The 20797-nt window shown below is 41.1% G+C and overlaps 1 protein-coding gene across 3 annotated transcripts; it reads right to left on the bottom strand.

The window, feature by feature from the left end:
* Positions 1-216: 216 nt before the first annotated feature.
* LOC149310135 (2-oxoglutarate and iron-dependent oxygenase JMJD4-like) lies at positions 217-20670 on the bottom strand. 3 transcript variants are annotated; one of them, XM_089533770.1, is made up of 7 exons: positions 20593-20670; positions 11114-11807; positions 8577-8742; positions 6643-6768; positions 5695-5962; positions 4610-4756; positions 217-2730 (listed from the first exon to the last, which is right to left on the bottom strand). In XM_089533770.1, the coding sequence occupies exons 2-7, from the start codon at positions 11376-11378 to the stop codon at positions 2419-2421; spliced, it is 1284 nt and encodes a 427-aa protein (XP_089389896.1). In that variant the 5' UTR covers positions 11379-11807; positions 20593-20670; the 3' UTR covers positions 217-2418. The 3 variants fall into 3 exon arrangements, with proteins under 3 accessions (XP_089389896.1, XP_089389899.1, XP_089389897.1); XM_089533773.1 differs by having other exon boundaries at positions 20584-20650; XM_089533771.1 differs by having other exon boundaries at positions 20517-20605.
* Positions 20671-20797: the final 127 nt, after the last annotated feature.

Raw genomic sequence — 20797 nt, 5'->3', positions numbered from 1 at the left:
CAGATCCCATTGTTAAAAGTCCTTGACAAATGTGCTGTTGTGTGAAGTGATGAAACAGCATATCCTGACTCCTTCCTAACTTGATTACCCAGCCAAGATATTGTTTTGGGGGAATGGGAAGGAGAGTCAGCCAATCTCATTTTCAAGCAAACATTTCTTCAGGCTAAATCACCATCAGCTTGCAGCAAACCGCTTAAAAGAAAAGAGAGAAACCAATAACACTTAAATATTTTTTTTAATGTGCAGTTTCAGAAAGGTCTCAGGGCAACTTGGCAGAACAGTCAAGGGTTGAGTAAACTTCGGCTCAGTGCTTAAAATGGCCCCCTGTGAAGAGGGGGTCAAGTGGAAGTCTAGCAGGCTATATAGCAAAGGGGAATAAAAAGCAATCCGGTCCCCATTTAGAAGGCATCCCCCTGACAACAGCACAGGAAAGGATTTCTTGTACAAACTAGTTTTGAGCCCTTGGCCACACAGGGTGGTACAAGTAGTTGTGCTCAGTCCCACGATCGAGTGTTGGTGGGTAAGAACCGCTGCACTCAGAGGAGTGGCATCCCTGGGTTTGAAAGATGGATGCTGCTCGAGATGGATGCAACTCGGCCCTTACGCGCCCACTTCACTTTGTGCTATACTGCACCTTTCCAAAGCAGAGTGCATTTCCTACAGGCCAAGAGGCTTTCTTGAGGGGCAACTTGCAGAGGGTGGGTTTGGCTTCTTCATCAATGTCTGTTTCTTTAAGACAGGGGTGGGCAAAATGAGATTAGTATTTAAATTTAAAACGTCCCCTTTTAAGACCAGAAGTTCTCAAAAAGTCCCAGGTGTAGAAAATTGGCTCCTGGACCCATTATGGTTGCCCAGCCCCTGATGCAGAGCTTCTGCCTCATTTCCAACCAACTCCCCACTTTTCCCTCTGCCCCACCTCCAACATGTGTGGCTTTAGGGGCTACAGTTTCAGCTATGGTGTTTCCTTGCAATACTCTGCATAGGCACAGTAACCATTTGGGGAGGAGAAGCAGGAGGGAGGTCACCGGAAAAAACAAATCAGGACTGAATCAGAATTTACAGTCGACACTGCATTATGTGAGGACAACCACACAAAGAAGTCCTGAAAGGTATTCCTCACCCCCCTTTCCCCACTTTAAACTCTATGGGGATTTCATTGTTCTACAAATGCTGAGGCACTAAGAATGTAAAACTATTTCAGAATACTTTTTTTTTTTTAAATCAGTACCAGCCATTTTTAGCCCACCTTGTTCTGGCTGCAATCGAATATGTAAAGGCAGTTGAGGAGAGTGGTACGCAACAGCGCTTGCAGTTCACAATTGGCACAGCTTGTCCTTGGTAAGAGGGTGCCCTTATTTCAGCTGCCATGCTTGGGCGGCGTAGGCCCACTGAGCTAGCCTTGCTCAGAGTCCCTGAAAGTGTGGTGCCACACCTGAGGTGGAGATTCCTGACGTCTCTCTCTTAATGCTGCAAGGAAGGGGTTTGGAGAACCTAGCGGGGGTACAAACAGGTGAGTAATACATACTCATTGGTACAGCGCACACACCTTTTGTTTTTCATCTAAATGCTCCAACTTTAAATGCAATTAAGGTGTCTTTCAGTGGGTCAAAAAGCAACCAAACACCCACCTGAAACTAATAGCCTAGGTATGTTTACCTAAGAAGGAAGTCCCATTGTCTTTCAATGGGGCTTACTTCTTGGAAAGAGTGTACAGGATTCTAGTATAAAAGGACTTACTGTATATACTCATGTATAAGTCTAGAAATTTTAGTTTAAAAAGCCTCATCCATGGGTGAATGTAAATAGGAACCATCCCTTTCTTTGAATAGAGTGGCAAAAATGAGATCTTAGTCCATACTGGAGAACCTAAAAGAACCAACACTAAAAGAACATCAGCTCCCTACTCTCTCCGCTGTGGCATCACTTCTTTCTTTTTTGAATGCCTAGGTGAAAAATAGCAGCATTCTTTGGCATCTTTTTCCTTTGCTTTGTCCTTTACATCCTTTGTTACATGCTGTAAAGTTCTACCCTTGACTTATTCACGGGCTATATCAAAATTAATAATTTTGTCCTCCAAAATCTGCCCTCGACTTATGCATGAGGTCGACTTATACATGAGCATATACAGTAGCTTAGAATGACCGATAGTACATTCATCACATGGTTAGTTTTCAATGAGCAAATGGAGCATACACACACATACCACAATCTGACCAGGGGAGTGCTTTCCTCTCTGTCAGTTTCCTACACACTTGAATTCTTGAACATTTTGCCTCTACATTTCCCATTCATCCACAAATTCACTGTGCTTAAGACTTCTAAATGGGGTGATTGAACTAATGTTACCAGCATGCACCCAGCTTGCAAATGAAGCTTCTTCTTCTTCTTTTTTGCAAGTGGTCAAAATAAAGTGGGAAACTAGAGGAGGGCTGTGTCTATTGCTGCTTTCAGGCGGTGCAGGAACGCCTGAGGAGGAGGGGAAAGTTTCTCAGGGTTCAGTTTCTTGAATTCCTCATTGGCGTTCAGAGAGGTCAAGACCTTGGCAGTCCTTTTCAAATCGAAGACGGCATGCAGCATGCCCAAGCCGGAGATGGCTGCTCGGTAGGAATGCTTGGAGGCGTCTTCTTCAGAATGGTGCTTCTCCAGGATATACATCCGGTTTTCTGCAATGATCTTCAGGAAGTTGTAGAACTCCTTGTAGTCAATGCCAGTGTAAGACTTCATCAAGACCTGAGAAGGAAAGAGGTTCAGAAGTCACAACTGTTCTGACAGACTACTGAGAAATGAACACCAGTTGCCTCACTACAAAACTGTATTTCATGGTAGCATTTTTTTAAAGTCCATATTTAACTATGCTGAGATGGCTAGTTGATCCTATATATTCTACGCCAATGCTGGGAATCATGCCCTGATGTAAACATGGTTCGATTAGTCATAAGTCCTAGCTATCTAGCCAGCAGTATTAACAGTGAAAAACATAAATAAATAAAATAGTTGGTAATTTTTGTGGTTTTTTCGGGCTCTGTGGCCATGTTCTAGAATATTTATTCCTGGAATTTCACCAGCATCTGTGGCTGGCATCTTTTTCTGAACCCACAAAAAAGTATGGATGCCGGCCACGAAAACCTTTGACTTCACAAATAGTTGGTAGTTGGAGCCCAACCAGATCTGGAGGGCTACATGAGTCCCACCTTTGTTCCAAGCATGTCTAATTTTTCTAATTTCCTCATGTCTTATTTTTGAGTTGCCACAGCATCAAAATTCTTCATGTGTTCCCATTATTCCTTCTGGTCTCGTGACAGAGACAGAGGCTGGTTGTGCTCACTTACATTTTTCAAAGACAACTACAGAAGAGGCATGCTCCTTCTTAAGTCTTCCCAGGCACTATAGAGAAAACAATGTCCCTGTAGACTTCTTATCATGGTCTTTCTGTCCCCTGTGGAAATACCTACCTAACTTTCTCCCACCGCTATCATTAGAGCTGGTGTGTTAAGGAACATTTTATCCAAAGAATCATATTGTAGGAATTGCAAGCTCCTTTTAAAGTAACCTGACCTGCTGTTGTAGCTGCTCAAGAGGTACGTCTTTAACCCTGTGTGGGCAATTTCCAGCTGAACTGTCCCTCCGAACTAATCTTTAAAGTTTCAGGGTTTTTAAATGAGATGTTCTGGTCTTTGATTTTTATGTTTTAAACAGGTTTTTAAAATAGTATTAAAATAATATTTAAATTAGGTTTTTTTAAAATTACTTTTTATTGCCTATTTCATGTTTTTCAAACATTTGTATTATAAGCTATTTTTGTTGTATTTTGGTTTTTAAATTATACAGTGGACTATCTGGAACCATGGCCTCTGGATTGGTGACTCTATTCGTCCACCGATCATCACACCCCATATCATGCTTCAGTGTGTCTGCGTTCACATCACTGCCATTATATAACATGGGGCACAATCTTCTACATTTCTTCCTGTCTGCAGGAGGCAGGGCCCTAGAAGCAAACCCCCGTAGATAACAAGGGTGCATTGTACTGAAGGCAACCTTGGACCCCATATTGGAAGAAAGGCAGAACATAAATTAAATTAAATTACTGGCCATTCCACCACCACCCCCCCAACTCAAGGCAGTGTGGTGTAGTGGTTTGAGCATTCCACTATGACTCAGGAGAACAGGGTTCGAATCTCTGTTCAGCCTCAGATGAAAACCAATGGGAGACTCTGAGCAAGCCACAATCTCAGTCTGAGGACAGCAATGGCAAACCCCCTCTGAAAAAAACTTTCCAAGAAAACCCTGTGACAGGTTTGACTTAGGGTCAGCGTAAGTCAGAGATGACCTGAAGGCACACAATAAACTAGGCCAATCGCTTCCATTTTCCAAATAAGACTCCCAACAGCTGAAACAGACCTCAGTAAAGAATGGCTAATTCCACCCCTGCAAGCTTATGAGGGCACACAGTAACCCATATGGGGCCCATTGACTGCACTCTGCCCACCAGTATTTTAGCATCTACTGTTTCACTGGTGTTTTTATTAGTTTTTATTCTGTCAGTCACCAGAATGCTTATGGATGCCCACTTCCTCTTTGGGCATTTTCAGATGATCAGCTCCATTACCTGGCATTGCAGATGCCAGTCCTCCATGGTGTCTTTCCATTCTCTGATCTCCCGCTGGACTGCAGCTAGCTCATCCTGGAGAAAGCTCCACATGATGGCCACATTACACCCATTGACCCAGTTGTGGTTGATGGAGATAGTATCTTCCTGAAAGAAGCAAGAACAGATATCTCTCATGCTCCTGCTTTAACAAAGAATTGATCTCTTGCTGGTCAATATAGCTGGGTTCCTATTATGAACATAGATGTGGCCCAAAATACAAATCCTGCTTATCTAGTCATTCAAAACCCAGATGTTTAATAGCCGTCATAAGAAGCCTCCTTTCTCAAAAAACAAACAAACTCTGATCCTGGCTGGTCAACTTCTTATATGTCAGTCTCCTTAATTATTAGCTGAGCAGCTATAATGTCACAGCAGGTTAACAAATATTAGAACTGTCCAAAGAGAAGCTATCAAGTAGGATGGAAGATCAGGAAAGCTGCTGATCAAGAAGAAGGTATGAATTTGCTTAAGAATACACACACACACACACACACACGTATACATATATATGTACATACACACACACACATATATAACTCAAAATTCAAGTTTGGTCATCACCACACTGTATAAAGCCTTGGCTTTTCTCCTTTGCACATATAAATCTGCCTTGTACTGTGTCAAATTAACATTCAACCTAGCTCTCTACTCTGACTAGTAGCAGCTTATCAGAGTCCTGAGCAACACTTAGGTTATCCTGACAACTGGATGATGACGATGATGATACTTTTATTTCTACCCCGCTTTTTGTAAAGACAATCAAAGCGGCTTACAATATTAAAAGAATACACCATATATACAAAATATCCCCTCTTAAAAAAGAATTAAATAGTTTAAGGTTAAAATTACATGAACAATTAAAACAATAACGGTGGGCAGAGTCATCAGATATATGTGGGGGGCGCTACATGGCCGGGATCTGAGAGGTTCAATGCATGCACTATACCCACTGAAGTATGAGTCCTCCCCCTTCATTTACTAGTTCCAGCCAAAACCTGCACTACAAAACCATTTTTCAGACTGTCTAAAAAGTTAATCCTTACCAAGTTATAAACCTGGTGGTGCCATCCACTTGGGATGAAGACAATCTCCCCAGCTTCCTGTATGATTTCAACGGGAGGGCTGCTTTGGGCATAGCGTGGGTAAAGATTGCTCTTCTTTAAATCAGGTGCAGTGATATCAAATGGCAAGTGACCGTGACGATCTCGTAAGGGTTCCTCTTGTCCTGGAGGAAAGACCAGCCATTTCTTTTTCCCACAGATATTGGCTGACCAGCTGTAGGAGCGGAAGACGTCAGCATGGAATGGAGTCCTACAAAGGAAGGGGGGGGGGGAATCAGAAGATTCAGAACAGGTAGGTGAAGGGATGCAGAAATGTTGAAGTTGCAGAAAACCAAGAATTGTAAAGGCAATTGGCTCATCCTTCTTTCAACATTTCAGGACGCCCAACACATTAAGAAACACAACTCTCAGAAAAGAGAGAACTCTACTCCAGAAAGAGAGACAAATATACACATACCCCTACCTAGAATTCATTTGGGCCAATCTGCTTTTCATCACTGTAATCTGACACTCAAGAGTTTGTTCATGAATTTTTCTTTTTTTAAAAAATATCCAAACACCCTTCAGTGGGTTTAGCGATTTACAAAAGTTTCTCATACATCTGCAAATAGACAGATGAATGCCACATAAGAAAATGGTGGGCATCCTGTTGGCTAGTCCCAAGAAGAGCAGAGCCACTCAATGAAATGTTGAATTGTGCTACAATTCACAAAACACAGAGAACTGAACTCATTCTGGCCCATTGTTGGCAAAGAGAAATCTCACTGTTTTATCTTGATGTGGAGACTTACAGAGTTTATGGCTAGAGGAAACAACTTTGAATAAGTGCGTTGTTTTCACCTTTCTCCTGACATGCCTCTCAGTCTACTCTAATACATTCATTCTACCTTTTCTTGAAGAGGATACAGGGAAATATGTGATTGTCTGTACCATGAGCCTTTGGGTCCCATGTAGACAAAACGATAGTCATCCACTGCTACGGCATCCCAGTATTCGTTCAGCCAGTCAGATGAGAAATAAATGGGGGTGGTGTAAACATCTTGCTCTGAGAAAGCCCTTAAAGAGAAAATAATGGAAAACTGTAACTCAGAAAGAAAAATACTTCCCAATACATGCACAAAGTGTAGAACAGTGTGAAAATGGATAAATCATAGCTTGACAACTAAAACTCTAGTCCCAAACAGATCCTTTACTGGCTCACTCCATTGAGTACATGACCAATAAAAGGCTTATGCTCTTGAGAGTTCATCTGATGCTTTGGGAGATCAAGGCCTTGTCTACATGGTTTATTCAGTTTGAATCCTGCTGCCCCTGGGCTTGCTAGATCTGTTTAAATGACACAGGGCCAAAATCCTGAATCGGGTGCAGACTGTCTTAATGACATTTGCACCTGATTCAGTTTTTTCGCACCTTAACTTACATTTTAAAAGTTTATCTTTTGCTGTGGGTTTCCCCAGTTACCAGCTCTCTCTGTAGCGACGAGTGGCTTATGGAAACTCAATTTGTGGCCCTTGAATATCATCCCCAAAGGTTTTTTCCACCAAAAACAAGATGGCTGATTTTCCACCCACATGACTTAAAACTGGAACAACTGTGGAGAACAGTTTTGCTCTCCACAGCGCCTCTCATGAATTAAAAATGAAAAATTGAAAACATCCACCCAAAATGAAATCAGAAGTGACATGACATCAGTTCCAGTCAAGCTATTCCTGATCTTTAGGCCTGTTGGGTAGGTGAAAAATAGTGCCCTCCCCATCCACAGTTGTTCATCTTCATTTTAGCGTTTCAGAGAACATGAGAAATGTCACAGCTGCTTTTCCAGTGAAGTTTGAGACTAGGGAAATATAAAATTTTCAAAATTATTGTTCTCATGTTTTGAGGAACCACAGCAGTTGCCAGGAACAGGGAAGATGTAGTATGTGAATGATGCAAAGAGAAGAAATTAACGGGAAGGGGTACAAGTGTGACACAGGTATTTGTGGGCAGATAATAATTTAGATGCTTATAACAAGTTAACATGCTTAAGGATGTCTTGAAGATCATAGCAGGTCCATCAGCAAGAAAAAAGGGTGAAAAGAGTCAAGTAAAATGCTGGTTTGGCATCCATTGTAAGAATCACACTCAAGCCCCTGTCTGCGTTTGGTACTCAACATGCATGTAATGATTTCAAATTGAAAATCTCCTAGTTCTCTAAGACTGAGAACAGAATGGTGGATCAGAGAAAAGGTGATATGGCCATCTAGATGTTGCTGGATCACAATGTCCACAATCACTGCCCACCCTTACCCTGATATTAAAGCTTGAAAGACTGCCGCAAGATTGATCAGTTTCCTAGTCTCCAAGCCACAGCCCCTCACAACCAAAAAGCTGAGGGTATAAATCCCTTCAACCCTATTATTGTGACTGCTGAGCATTGATGGAGCCTAAAACGTCCTTGAATTCTCTTGTACTTTATCATCAACAGCTTCTCCTGTTGCTTTTAAAAACTTGTTCCAATGCAATTATGCAAATGTACGTGAAGATTATAAGGAGCTGATTCAGAGAAGAAAATCACTCCCATGCAGTACAATTAAAGCATAGGTCAAATGCATGCAAATAAGGGATGCAGGAAAGACATTCAAGAGCAGCCAATGCCAGACACACATGCTGCAAGCCAGACACAATACAACAGCACATCACACCACTTGGCTCTCCCGACATGCAGTCACATTTGTAAGTTCTTAGGAGACAGAGGTTTAGATCAGGTGAAGACTATCAAAGGGTGCTTCTAAAAGCAGAATCCTTTGGCAAAGAACCTGAGTGGTGCAATTCAGCTGCATGCTAGGGCTGCCAAAGAGAGTGCTGAGGTGTCCCACTAGACTTACCTGTGCAGGTGCCAGTCCTTGAGGTAAAGGCAGCCCCTGGGTGAGCGATAGTTTTTTTTAATGTGATCTTTCCAATAACTTATGTACTCCTTGAGTTTAAGATGTTCCTTTGGGTTAGAATTGTATTCCTTGACATCACAGTTGGCAACAGGTACTACAGCCTCCCCTGAAACACAAACTCTTTCAGCCTATTTGAGAAAATAACTACTGCCTTGTTCCCCCTCCCCTTGGGATTTTTCAGGGAATGCATAGACTGCCAAAAACTTTCCCCAACACAGCAAACTGTAAGTAGCCAGAACTCTGCTTGCAGGGGATGGAATGGAATTTGGCCTACAAAGCACTTGAGATAAATACCAAGTAGTTTTATCATGCCCTCCCTCCCATCCATGATAGATCTACTGAGGTCAAAGCAGAAAACTGCTTTCAAGGATACAGTTTACTTTGCACTCAGTATTGTAGTACAAATAGAAGTTGTAATAGCAATGGTAGAATGGCTATATAACGTGCAGCTAACACCGCTGTGAGTCCAAGGCACTTCCTTAAGGCACATCTCCCTATATATAAGACAGATGTTTGCTCAACCATTTCTTAAAAACCTCCACAGAGAAATGCATGAATTACCATATATACTCAACTATAGGTTGACCTCATGTATAAGTGGAGGGCAAGTTTTGGGGCCAAAATTATGGCTTTTGACGTGAACCATAGATAGGTCGAGAGTAAATCTTGGAGGCTCCTTCAGTATGTGTATGTGAGCGGCAAGAGGGAAGCAGCAATCAATATGGCTCCAGTGTTTCAGCCTTCACTCTCAACACAGCGAAGCATGCAGGTATCACCAAGGACTCTATCTGCTTGGCTCAGGGCAGAAAGAAACTGCATGGAGAAATCTGAAAGAGCTGCTATCACATTACCATACTGAACCATAAATAAGACAACCTAGGATTTTGGGGTCAATTTTTCTGCATAAATTTTTAGACTTATAGATGAGTATATACAATAAACTGCAAACAAAAGGTTCTAGACCATAAATGCTAAATCTGCCCTTGTTTAGCTAGTGACATCGTGCAATATGTTTACTGATTTTATCTTGGAATAACACATCCTGAGATATCAGCATAGGATGCAGCACAGCTTTCTTCCAGGCAGAGTTAAAAATACATGATTGCTACTATGGATGAATGCCCAAAATTTCTAGTTGAGGATAAGTATACATTTCTGCTTGCCACCCATGGGAATTATTGCAGAGCTCTGTAGGAAGAGCAATTAATGGAATCTCAGCCTCCTTCTCTGGACTGGAGCTGAAGAGGAGGCTTTGAATGGCAGCATAAGGAAATGTTGTTTTTGTTATTATTTTAAAAATATTTATACCTCATCTGGTATTAAAAGATCTCAGGAGAGCTTACAAGAAAAACTGATACACAGGTTAGAGCAGTTCAAAAAATATAAATAAATGAACTAAAACAGATTTGCTACAAGATCCCTTTGCACAATAATTAACATGTGAAAAACAGATTAAAATTACAGTTGGCCCTCCACATTTGCAGCTTTGATTATTCACAGATCTCTAGGTCCTCCAACATGATTCTGCAGAATATTAATCGTACAGTCATGATGGAAGACCTAGAGATTCCTAGACAAAGCACTTCTCTAGGCATTTGGAGGTCCTCCAGCTCAATTCTATGCTCAAGTTCAGGTGGATGTTGACCACAGAGTTGCACTGAAGGACCTAGATAGTTGCTCTTTCAGGTAAAAAAAAGTGTTTTTTGGTTTGCATTTTTCCCACTTTCATGGGGATCCTGAGCCCCTAACCCCAGTGGATGGAGAAGGCCCACTGCTTGTGCATTACCATTTGAGAAAAATCAAAGAGGCCCAAAGACCATGGTGAACAGCCAAGTTCTCTCTTCATTTCTAAATACAATCAGTACTGATGTCCACCAGGACTCTAAGGGTAGAGCATTCCACAAGTGGGGTGCCATGGCTGAAAAGCTTCTCTCCTGTGTCCCCACACAGTACACAGACCTTACAGGTGGGACACAGAGGAGGGCTCCCCCAGCAGACCTCAACCTTCGGGTAGGGATACTGTATATAGGGAGAAGCATTCCCTCAAGTATTTAGGGAATAATCCTGTGTCCATGTTCCTCTTCAATTAGAAGAGAAATTTGGGTAGTAAGTGACCGATGTGTTAAAATACCTGGACATCTGTGCTTCTGCTCTACTCCCTTCAGTTCTTGACTATTATCACTGGAAGATATTTAGGAGCTGCCTCTGATCTAATGCAGAAACAAACAGCACTCTGCTCATAATTGTCAGAGAGACTCAGTTTGTGGCCCAAGGTTGAAATCGTGAACATTTACCTGGAGTTAAGTCTCACTGAACAGAACGGGGCATTTTAGTAAACATGAACAGTCTTGTGTTGAAGGGCAAGGCAACCACAAATCTTTGGCAAACCAGAAGCGATGGATCCCTGGTGAAGACCAAAGAAGCACATCAAAGACCACAACCTAAAATAATTAGTTTTCAACTGAAAGGTAGCTTACCAAATGTCCGCAGAAGATACTCAAAATTAGGCTTCCCGTCCGGAGTCACCCATTTCCTCCTGCTTCCCCAGCCTTCTGTGAACTTTGATGAGAAAATACAGGGGTCATTGGGGATCAAGTAATCCTTGAAAAAGTCTGCATAAGTGAAGGTTTCTGGCTTTTCAATGTAGTCGACATGTTCGTGGGGTTGGCTGCTTGCACCCCGCGTTGGGCCGCCATAGTCACGAAAAAACTTTGTGGAGTAAGCAAAAGTGTCCCTGTCCATTCAGGCGACTGCAAGTGTCCTGACACCTGACCTAACCGGTGACAGACCAAAATTAAATTATTCTAAAATAAATAGCTGGACTGTAAGACCAGTAGGTTTTTCTTTTATTAAAAAAAGGGACGGGAAAAAAGGAAAAATCAGGAAAGGCAAAGGGTATAGCATAAAAAAGTCCAGTTCCAAATCTTGCTGGAAAACCTTGCCATTTGGCTTGTACTATATATACATATGGCTGATTATTTTCTTCACTGTTTTTGGTTCTTGAAGACAAGAATGCTTGGAAGGCTATATTGAGTTGCAGTTGCTAAAGCTTATTCACCCACAAAGAACTGTTTCTCTTCAGCACTACAGCATCTGCCAACAGAACTGTGTTAATTTGCTTCTTTGGCATTTCATGGAGAATGGCATCCAGAGACAGTGTCTTCTTGATTTCTAGAGACAAACAGCAACATATTCAGTTAAAATAATAATAATAAAAAAGATGACTCCCATGTTTGTCAAAAGCAACTCCCGGATCTTTTAACATCCCGCGAAGGTCATTCATATTTTATTTGTCTGATATAGCACAAGCTAGGCATCTGCGACAGAGACATGCAAACAGAAAGCCTTTTTTAAATAATAAACAACTGCATACACACAAGTAGAGGACACAGTGCCATTCCCAGAGTACTGAACAAGAGACAGAGGAAAGACAGGGCCAACCCTTAACTTTGCACGCCAAAATGAGAAAGATGAAAACAGACACATCAAGGACGAAACAGAAGCAAGGCAGGAGATCTTTCATTAGATCTCCCATCACTTTCTTTGGATAAAAGCAGCTGCAGGAGAACCATGAACCAGAATCTTATGGGAGAGGAGTATAATTCATTGGAAGGGACATGTGATATACACAACAAAGACTGCAGGTTTAATCCCTAGAATTTTCAGGAAAGGAAAAAGACCTTGCCTTCTTAAGACCCCTGACAACTGACTGAACAGACTGACTGGATTAGACAGAGGAGAACAGATGGGTCAGATGGACCAAAAGCCTGCTTGCTATAAAAAGTGTCAAGTCAAATCCAACTTCTGGCAACCCTAAGGCAAACCTATCACTGGGCTTTCTTGGCGGGTTTCTTCAGAAGGGGTTTACCATTGCCATCCTGTGAGGCTGAGTGAGTGTGGCTTGCCCAGGGTCACCTAGCAGGTTTCCATGGCTGAGCAGCAATTTGAATCCTGGTCTCCAGTGTTGTAGTCCAATGCTCAAACCACTACATCAGCCTGGCAATAAAGCAGCTCTCCATTATTTGAAACTGAGGCTGTGATGCAAAGGCAGTGGACTGTTTCCTATTTCCTCTGCTTCCTTCCCCTGAACTATCCCTCCAGAAGCTGCTATTCTGGGGTAACAGAGAATCATAGAATTGGAAGAGACCCCAAGGAGCACCCAGGCCAACCCCCTTCTGCCATGCAGGAATACACCATCAAACCCTCCCTGTGACAATGGCCATCCAGCTTCTGTTTAAAAACCTCCAAAGAAGGAGATGCCACCACTTTCCAAAAGAGCATCTTCCACTGTCGAACAGCTTTTACTAACAGGAAATACTTCCTAATGTAGCTTGAATTCAGTGCTCCAGGTCCTTTTCTCTGGAGCAGCAAAAACAAGCTTGCTCCATCCTGAATATGGCATCCCTTCAAATATATAAATGTGGTTATCGTGTCCCCTCTTAACCTTCTCTTCCCCAGGCTAAACATACCCAGCTCCCTACATCCCTCCTTAGAGGGCTTGGGGTTTCCAGACCTTTCCCCATTTTGGTTGCCCTCCTCTGAACACGTTCCAGCTTGTCCACATCCTTTTTGAATTGTATACAGAATACAAGGGAGTGAGAACCAAACCTCCCCACCCCTGGCCTTTGAGCAAAATCTGTCACCTCCCCCCAGCTATCCAAGTCATACGCAAAAAAACAAAGAAAGAGGAGATCCTATCCCAGATACAGAGCATATCTAGTTTGGCACAGGATTTCATCCCTCTCCTCTGGCAGCTGCCTCTGTCTTGCACTGGGCCAAGAGTGGCCTCAAACTATCAATCACTGGAGACCAAGCTTGTTACAGAGCAGCAGGCAGATTAGATGTGTTTTGAAAAGGAGAGCGAATGTAGAAACACCCGAAGGAGCAAAGATGAGCAAGGCTGCAAGTTGGCACGGTGCCCTCTTGGCCAAATCCGGATCTTCCACAACTCTCACTAGGCTCACGGCTGTGCGATTTCCACAACTGCAGCAACAGAGCTCACACATTTAAAAGCAGGAATCTCAATCTCAGCGCAGCCATAGATTTACTGAGTGGCCTTAGGCAAGCTCTCTCTCTATCTCTCTCACTTCTGGGGCAGATAATACAGGAGAGTGATAGTGACCTACATACGCAGCACTAGCAACCTGATCCTATGCACTTCTTCTTAAATAAAACTTCTTGAGATAGATTACAGCACATTCTGCATGCTGCATTATACTATACTCCCGTCAGCACTAGTCAACAAAGGCAACTGTGAAAGGATGATGGACACTGCAACCCAACAACTGGAGAGCCACATCCCCCCCCCCCCCCCCATTTTATGATACCTAGCAGTGGTTTGAATACTGGACTGAGATTCTGGAGACCAGGGTTCAATTACTGGCTTGGCCATGAAATCCACCGCATGACCTTGGGCAAGTCGCATGATCTCAGCCTCAGAGAAGGCAATGCCAAACCTGCTGAGCGAATCTTGCCAAGAAAACTCCATGACAGGGTTGCCATAAGTTGGAAACAACCTAAAGGTGCAAAACAACAACAAAAGGGGCAACCAATGTCTTCCATGTCAGAAATACAACGAATGCACTCTGAATTTTATTGGGAATTATAGAAGCACTGCCCAAGGGTCTGGGACCTAGTTTAGGTGTCCATTCATGTAGCATTTTATTTATATCCTGCCTCCATCTTAGACTGGGACTCAAGGGCGCTTAGGAAAAACAAAAAAGGAAATTACAATAAAGACCCATGCAGTTGACAATATATAAAAGTAGAGATTAAAATAGAACCAGCATGGGCAGTGGTTTGAGTGTTGGACTACAACTCTGGAGACCAGGGTTCGATTCCCAGCTTGGCCTTGGGTAAGTCACACTCTCTCAGCCTCAAGGGAAGGCAATGGCAAACCTCCTCTGAACCAATCTTGCCGAGAGAATGCCTTGACAGGGCAGCCTTAGGGTTGCCATATGTCGGGAAGGACTGGAAAAGCACACAACAACAGTAAAGCGACAGCCAAAGTCTTCCGTGTTCAAAGTGCAGAGGATGCACTCTAAATGTCATTGCAAATTATCAAGAGCTGTCCAAGGTGCTGGGACCTAGTTTGGGGCTCCATCTATGTAATTTTACTTATATCCTGCCTTAGAATCATAGAGTTGGAAGAGACTGCAAGGGCCATCCAGTCCAACCCCATTCTGCCATGCAGGAAATCCAAATCAAACATCCCTGACAGATGGCCATCCAGCCTCTGTTTAAAGACCTCCAAGGAAGGAGACTCTATCACCCTCCGAGGGAGTGCATTCCACTGTCGAACAGCCCTTACTGTCAGGAAGTTCCTCCTAATGTTCAGGTGGAATCTCTTTTCCTGTAGCTTGCATCCATTGTTCCGGGTCCTGTTCTCTGGAGCAGCAGAAAACAAGCTTGCTCCCTCCTCAATATGACATCCCTTCAAATATTTCTTTTTTTTTTTTTTTAACTTTTATTAAATATTAAAAACATACAACAAAGATTTAAAAAATCCATATCTCAAATATAATCTAAAATAAAAATATAATTATTACAGTGTTCTTCTCCCTCCTTCCCAACTTCCTTGATTACTGACTAATTTTTAACATTATCTACTATTTTCCCTACTGAACTCTAACTAGTCCTATTACTACTGTTGATTCTTTCAAGTTTTCTTAAATAAAATAATCTTCATAGCCTTCCGTATTAACAATTATTCATTATCCCTGTTTTTACTTAACCTAATAAGCTCTAAGTGTTTCTTCTTATGTAATTCTTATACACCCACAGTTAATATAACAACTCTATTTTTAATTCTCCTTTCAAAATTATCAACAATATTTGTTATTGTTATTATTATTTCACAGAGAAGTAACTAACTTTACAGCAACTTTACCCTCACATATCTGTCTATCACCTTAAAGAAAAAGAAAAAGAGAGGAAAGGGAAAAAAAAGAAAAAAAAAAAGAACCATTCCTATTTTTACTCTATATTCTATACATCCTCTATAATAGCATACATCTTATCTTCCTTTAGGTTACCCAGATATGTTTTCCAAACCTTCCACTCTTCATAGAAATCTTCCAAAGGTCTATTTTTCACCAGGTGTGTCAATTTCTCCATCTCGTAAATATCCAGCATTTTCCATCTCCAATCCTCGATTGTTGGGCAGAATTCTTTTTTCCAATTCTGAGCGAGAGTCTTCCTGGCTGCAACTAGCGCCAGTAATATAATTTTTTCAAATTTTTTTTCATATTCTATGTCCTCCATCATATTTAAGAGATAGAACTTAACAGTCGGTCCTCCCTTCAATCCAAAGATTTTTCTCATCTCTATATGTATCTCTTTCCAAAATTTCCTTACAATGGGACAATTCCACCACATATGTAGGTAGTTTCCTACCTCTTTGCTACATTTCCAACAAAGATTCCTATTATTTTTAAACATTTTAGATAATCTATGTGGAGTAAGGTACCATCTAAACATGGACTTGTATATATTTTCTTTTAGATCCACACAAATAATTTGTTTGATTTTTCCCCTCCAAAGTTTCTCCCAATGGTCTAATTGTATTGGTTCATTTATATCTTTGGCCCATTTTATCATAAATTCTTTCACTATTTCTGATTCCAATTCATACTCTAATATTAATCTATATAAATTTGAAATTTGTTTCTGTGGATTTTTAATTATCCTTTCAAATTTTAAATCTCCTTCCCCAATTCCACCTTCCCTCAGATCAAATATAAAGCGCTCTCGAATTTGTCTATAAGAGAACCAATTACTGTGTATACCCTCCAAATACAAATCCTCTTGCGATTTCATTGCCCTTTTGCCTTCAGTCTGTTTTGTAATCTCATTGTATGTCACCCAGCCCTCCCTTTTATATTGTTCCCTACCAAAAATAGCTTCATTTGATGATGTCCACAGTGGAATTCTAGGGCACCATTTTTTTTTATATTTTAACCAGACCTTAAACAACGATTTTCTGATAAGGTGATCATTAAAATTACTATCTACCTTTTGTTTATCATATACTAAATATCCATGCAGGCCAAATTTTAAATCTATTTTTTCCAAATTCAAATTTTTTCTATTTTCCAATCTTATCCAATCTAACATCCAATCGAGAGCACAAGCTTGGTAATACCATTTAAGATTGGGTAGTGCCAATCCCCCTTTATCCACCGAATCATATAATATTTTCATTTTTATTCTGGGCTTTTTTCCATTCCATATAAATTTAGATATATCTCTTTCCCACTGTCTAAATGGCGTTTCACTAACTATTATAGGGAGACTTTGGAAGAGGAAAATCATTTTTGGAAGAATTACCATCTTTATAATAGCTATCTTTCCCATCCATGAAATTTTTAAGTTTTTCCAATTTGTCAAATCTTTTTTAATATTTTTCCAACATCTGACATAATTGTTTTCAAAAAGATCTTTATTTTTTGTAGTAATATTGATACCCAAATATTTCACCATTTTTTTATCTTGAAAACCCGTATTCTCAATTACATTATTCCTCTCTTCTTTTGTCATATTCATCATCAATATTGCTGTTTTTTCTTTATTTATTTTGTATCCGGCAACCCTACCAAACTTTTCAAATGTTTCCAATATTAATTCCTTACTTTCTACTGGGTTTGCAATCGTTAGCACTAAATCATCAGCATAAGCTCTTACCTTATACTCCTGTTTTTTTAATTTAAAGCCTTGTATCAATTGATTTTCTCTAATATTATTAAGTAACACTTCCAATACTACAATAAAGAGGAGCGGAGAGAGTGGACATCCTTGTCTCACTCCTCTGTTTACTGTACAACTATTTGTTCTTTCACCATTTACCCAAATTCTAGCTTCTTGTCTTTCATAAATTGCTTCAATCCAATTTTGAAATACCAAACCCACATCCATTTTTTTCAATAATTCAATCAGAAATTGCCAATATACATTGTCAAATGCTTTTTCCGCATCAATAAATATAAGAGCCAATTTCTTATCTATATTTTTTTCATGAATCTCAATTAAATTAATTAAATTTCTTATGTTATTTTTAATCATTCTGTTTGGTAGGAAACCGGATTGATCTTTTTGAATCCAATTAGTCAGAACACTTTTTAATCTTTCTGCCAAAATTGTTACAAATAGTTTGTAATCTGTATTCAATAATGCAATCGGCCTATAATTTTTAATCAGTGTTCCATCTTTTCCCTCTTTTGGGATCAAGCTTATATCTGTTTGAGTCCATGTTTGAGGTATCCCACCCCTCACTATTTCATTTAATATATGTACTAACGGTTCTTTGAGATACTCATAACATTTTTTATAATATTCATTCGTAAAACCGTCTGGACCTGGGGTTTTCCCCGACTTACTTTTTTTTATTGCATCAACCAATTCGTTTAAAGTAATCGGGTTATTTAAAATTTCTTTCTGTTTTTCTGTAAACTTTACAATTCTTTGCGAGTCCAAATAGTTTTTAATCTTTGACAGGTCTACTTTTGGGTATTTGAAAAGTTCCGCAAAATACTCTAATACTTTTTTCTTTAATTTATTTTGACTTGTAATTATCTTATCTCCCTCTTTAATCATTGAGATGGTTCTTTTAGCTTTTTCTTTTTTTAATTGATATGCCAATAATTTGCCCGGTTTATTTGCTGTTTCAAAATATTTTTGTTTTAGAAATTTCAATTTCTTTTCCATCTCTTCCACCAGAACCACTGATATTTGTTTCTGCAAACATCTAACTTCTTTCTTGATATTTACATCATTTGGATATTTTTTCAATTCGTTTTCTTTGTTTAGTAGTTGCAAATTTAAATATTTCAATTTTTCTTCTTTTTTCTTTTTTACCTCAAAGGCTTTTTTTATTAACCAGCCCCTTATAACTGCCTTGTGAGCATCCCAGACTATAAGAGGGGCAGTCTCCTTATCTGAATTTTCTTCAAAGTATCTTTTAATTTCAGCATTTAATTGTTTAGTAATCTCCTTATCTTCTAACAGTTTATGAAATTATGAAATTATGAAATAGTTGAGTTGAGGTACAGAGAAGAGACTGAGAAGAAATTGATAATAGTAGGAGTATATGGTCCTTTAGAAAATAAAAATAAATTTTATAGCAAACTAAAACAAAAATTAGTTCAGCTGGAAAATGATTCAGTAATCCTACTTGGAGATTGGAACGGTGTGATAGACCCCAAATTAGACAGATTTTCAGAAAAAACCATAAGGAAGAATCAAGGTAAGCTCCCAAATGAATTTTTCGAATTAACACAATTTTTGGAGGTGCAGGATGTATGGAGAACAAAATATGGGAATGCTAAAGATTATACGTTTTATTCTAACCCACATAAGACGTGGTCCAGAATAGACATGATATGGTTATCTGTCCACTTAAATCCAAAGATTCAAAATGTTAAGATACTTCCTAGAGTATTATCGGATCATAGCCCAGTGCAATTAAATTTAAAAATGTTGAGAAATAAGGAATATAGTTGGAAATTAAATCCCTTCAAATATTTCAACAGGGCTATCATATCACCTCTTAACCTTCTTTTCTCCAGGCTAAACATCCCCAGCTCCCTAAGTCGTTCCTCATAGGGCATGGTCTCCAGACCCTTCACCATTTTTGTCGCCCTCCTTTGGACACGCTCCAGTTTCTCAATGTCCTTTCTGAATTGTGGTGCCCAGAACTGGACACAATATTCTAGGTGGGGCCTGACCAGAGCAGAATAGAGTGGCACTATGACTTCTCTTGATCTAGACACTAGACTTCTATTGATGAGCCAGACTGGGGCTCAAAGGACCTCATGGAAAAAATAAATACAATAAAAATTCATGCAGTTAAACTTATAGAAAAGAAGAGATTAAAAGTAGCAATTAAAACCGTCAAAGGCTTGATGGAAGAGGAAGGTCTGCACCTCTGGGTCCAAAAGGCAGCAAAGCAGCAGCCAGCCTAAGCTCCCAAAGAGCAAACCTTGGCCAGTCCCCTTGAAGTTCGGGATAAAAGCCAAAGCAGATTCTTCACATCTCTCTCTGACTTTCCCTCATCCTCTTCCTTGCTGCCTTTGTCCACAGTTACCATCCTTGAAACTGGACTTGCCACTTCGTTTCCATATGCGCAGGATTCTGAATTGGAACTGGCATTCTGAGGCACCAATGGCCTGTATAGGGCTCTGCTTGGCTTTCCACTCGACCAAATGCATTTGGGGAAGCAGACCTAGGAAAACACGTGCTGCCAACTTCTTTCTTTCAATGAGTCTCAGAGGTGCCACAAGATCTCTCTCTGGGTTGATTCTACAGACTAAGGCGGCTCTATCTGTGGATTCTCCCATTAGGAGGAAGGGCTTAAGGAGCTGGGGGAGTTTCGCCTGGAGAAGAGGCAGTTCAGGCGTGACAGGAGAGCCCTCTTTGAGTCATCTCCGACGTAGGCAACCCTAAGGCGAACCATTACGGGGCTGAGAGAGTGTGACTTGCCCAAGGTCTCCCAGCTGGGATTCGATATCTGGGTCTCCAGGGTCAAAGCAATGACCAAGTACGACGTTGAAGGTGCAGCTGGTCTTGATACAGACCCAGGACAACTATCTTTAAACACGGGAAGAGAGGAAGATGGAGCAAATCTGCATAAGGCTGCATCTACACTGGAGAAATAACCCGGTTTGGCACCGCTTTAACTCTTTGTCTGGCTCAGGGCTGTGGAATTCTGGGAGTTGGCGTTTGTTGTGGGGCCTTCCTGCCTGCCTTCCTTCCTTCAGCTCCGCTCCGGGCCCACAACAAACTCCAACTCCCAGAATTCCACAGCCGTGAGCCAGGGCAGGTGTTGACCATAGAGTTGCACTGGAGGGTGGGGGATGATGGGAGTTACAGTCCCCACAGTATTACCTCTGCCTCCTTCCCGCTCCCTCTCTGCCGCGCATGCGCACTGGCGCCCCTTCTGCCCAGGCCTTACAATACTGACCCATCCAGGCCCGGCTCAACGGAGGCGGCGGCGAAGGCGAAGGCGACGCTGCTTCTCCCTCAGAGGGCGCGCCCAAACATCCCGCGCATGCGCCGCCGTCACAGCCTCACCACGGACACCCCTCCCTCTCTGACGCGCATGCGCCAATCAGGAAAAGCAAACAGGAGGCGGGGCTTGGCGGCACGTGGAGCGGCGGAGCCAATGG

The sequence above is a fragment of the Sceloporus occidentalis genome, unplaced genomic scaffold, assembly GCF_023333645.1.
Source record: "Sceloporus occidentalis isolate IW3139 unplaced genomic scaffold, rSceOcc1.0.p SCAF_7, whole genome shotgun sequence".
Lineage (NCBI taxonomy): Eukaryota > Metazoa > Chordata > Lepidosauria > Squamata > Phrynosomatidae > Sceloporus > Sceloporus occidentalis.
Note: the sequence above shows the minus strand (reverse complement) of the source record. Positions and strands in the feature narration are given on the sequence as shown.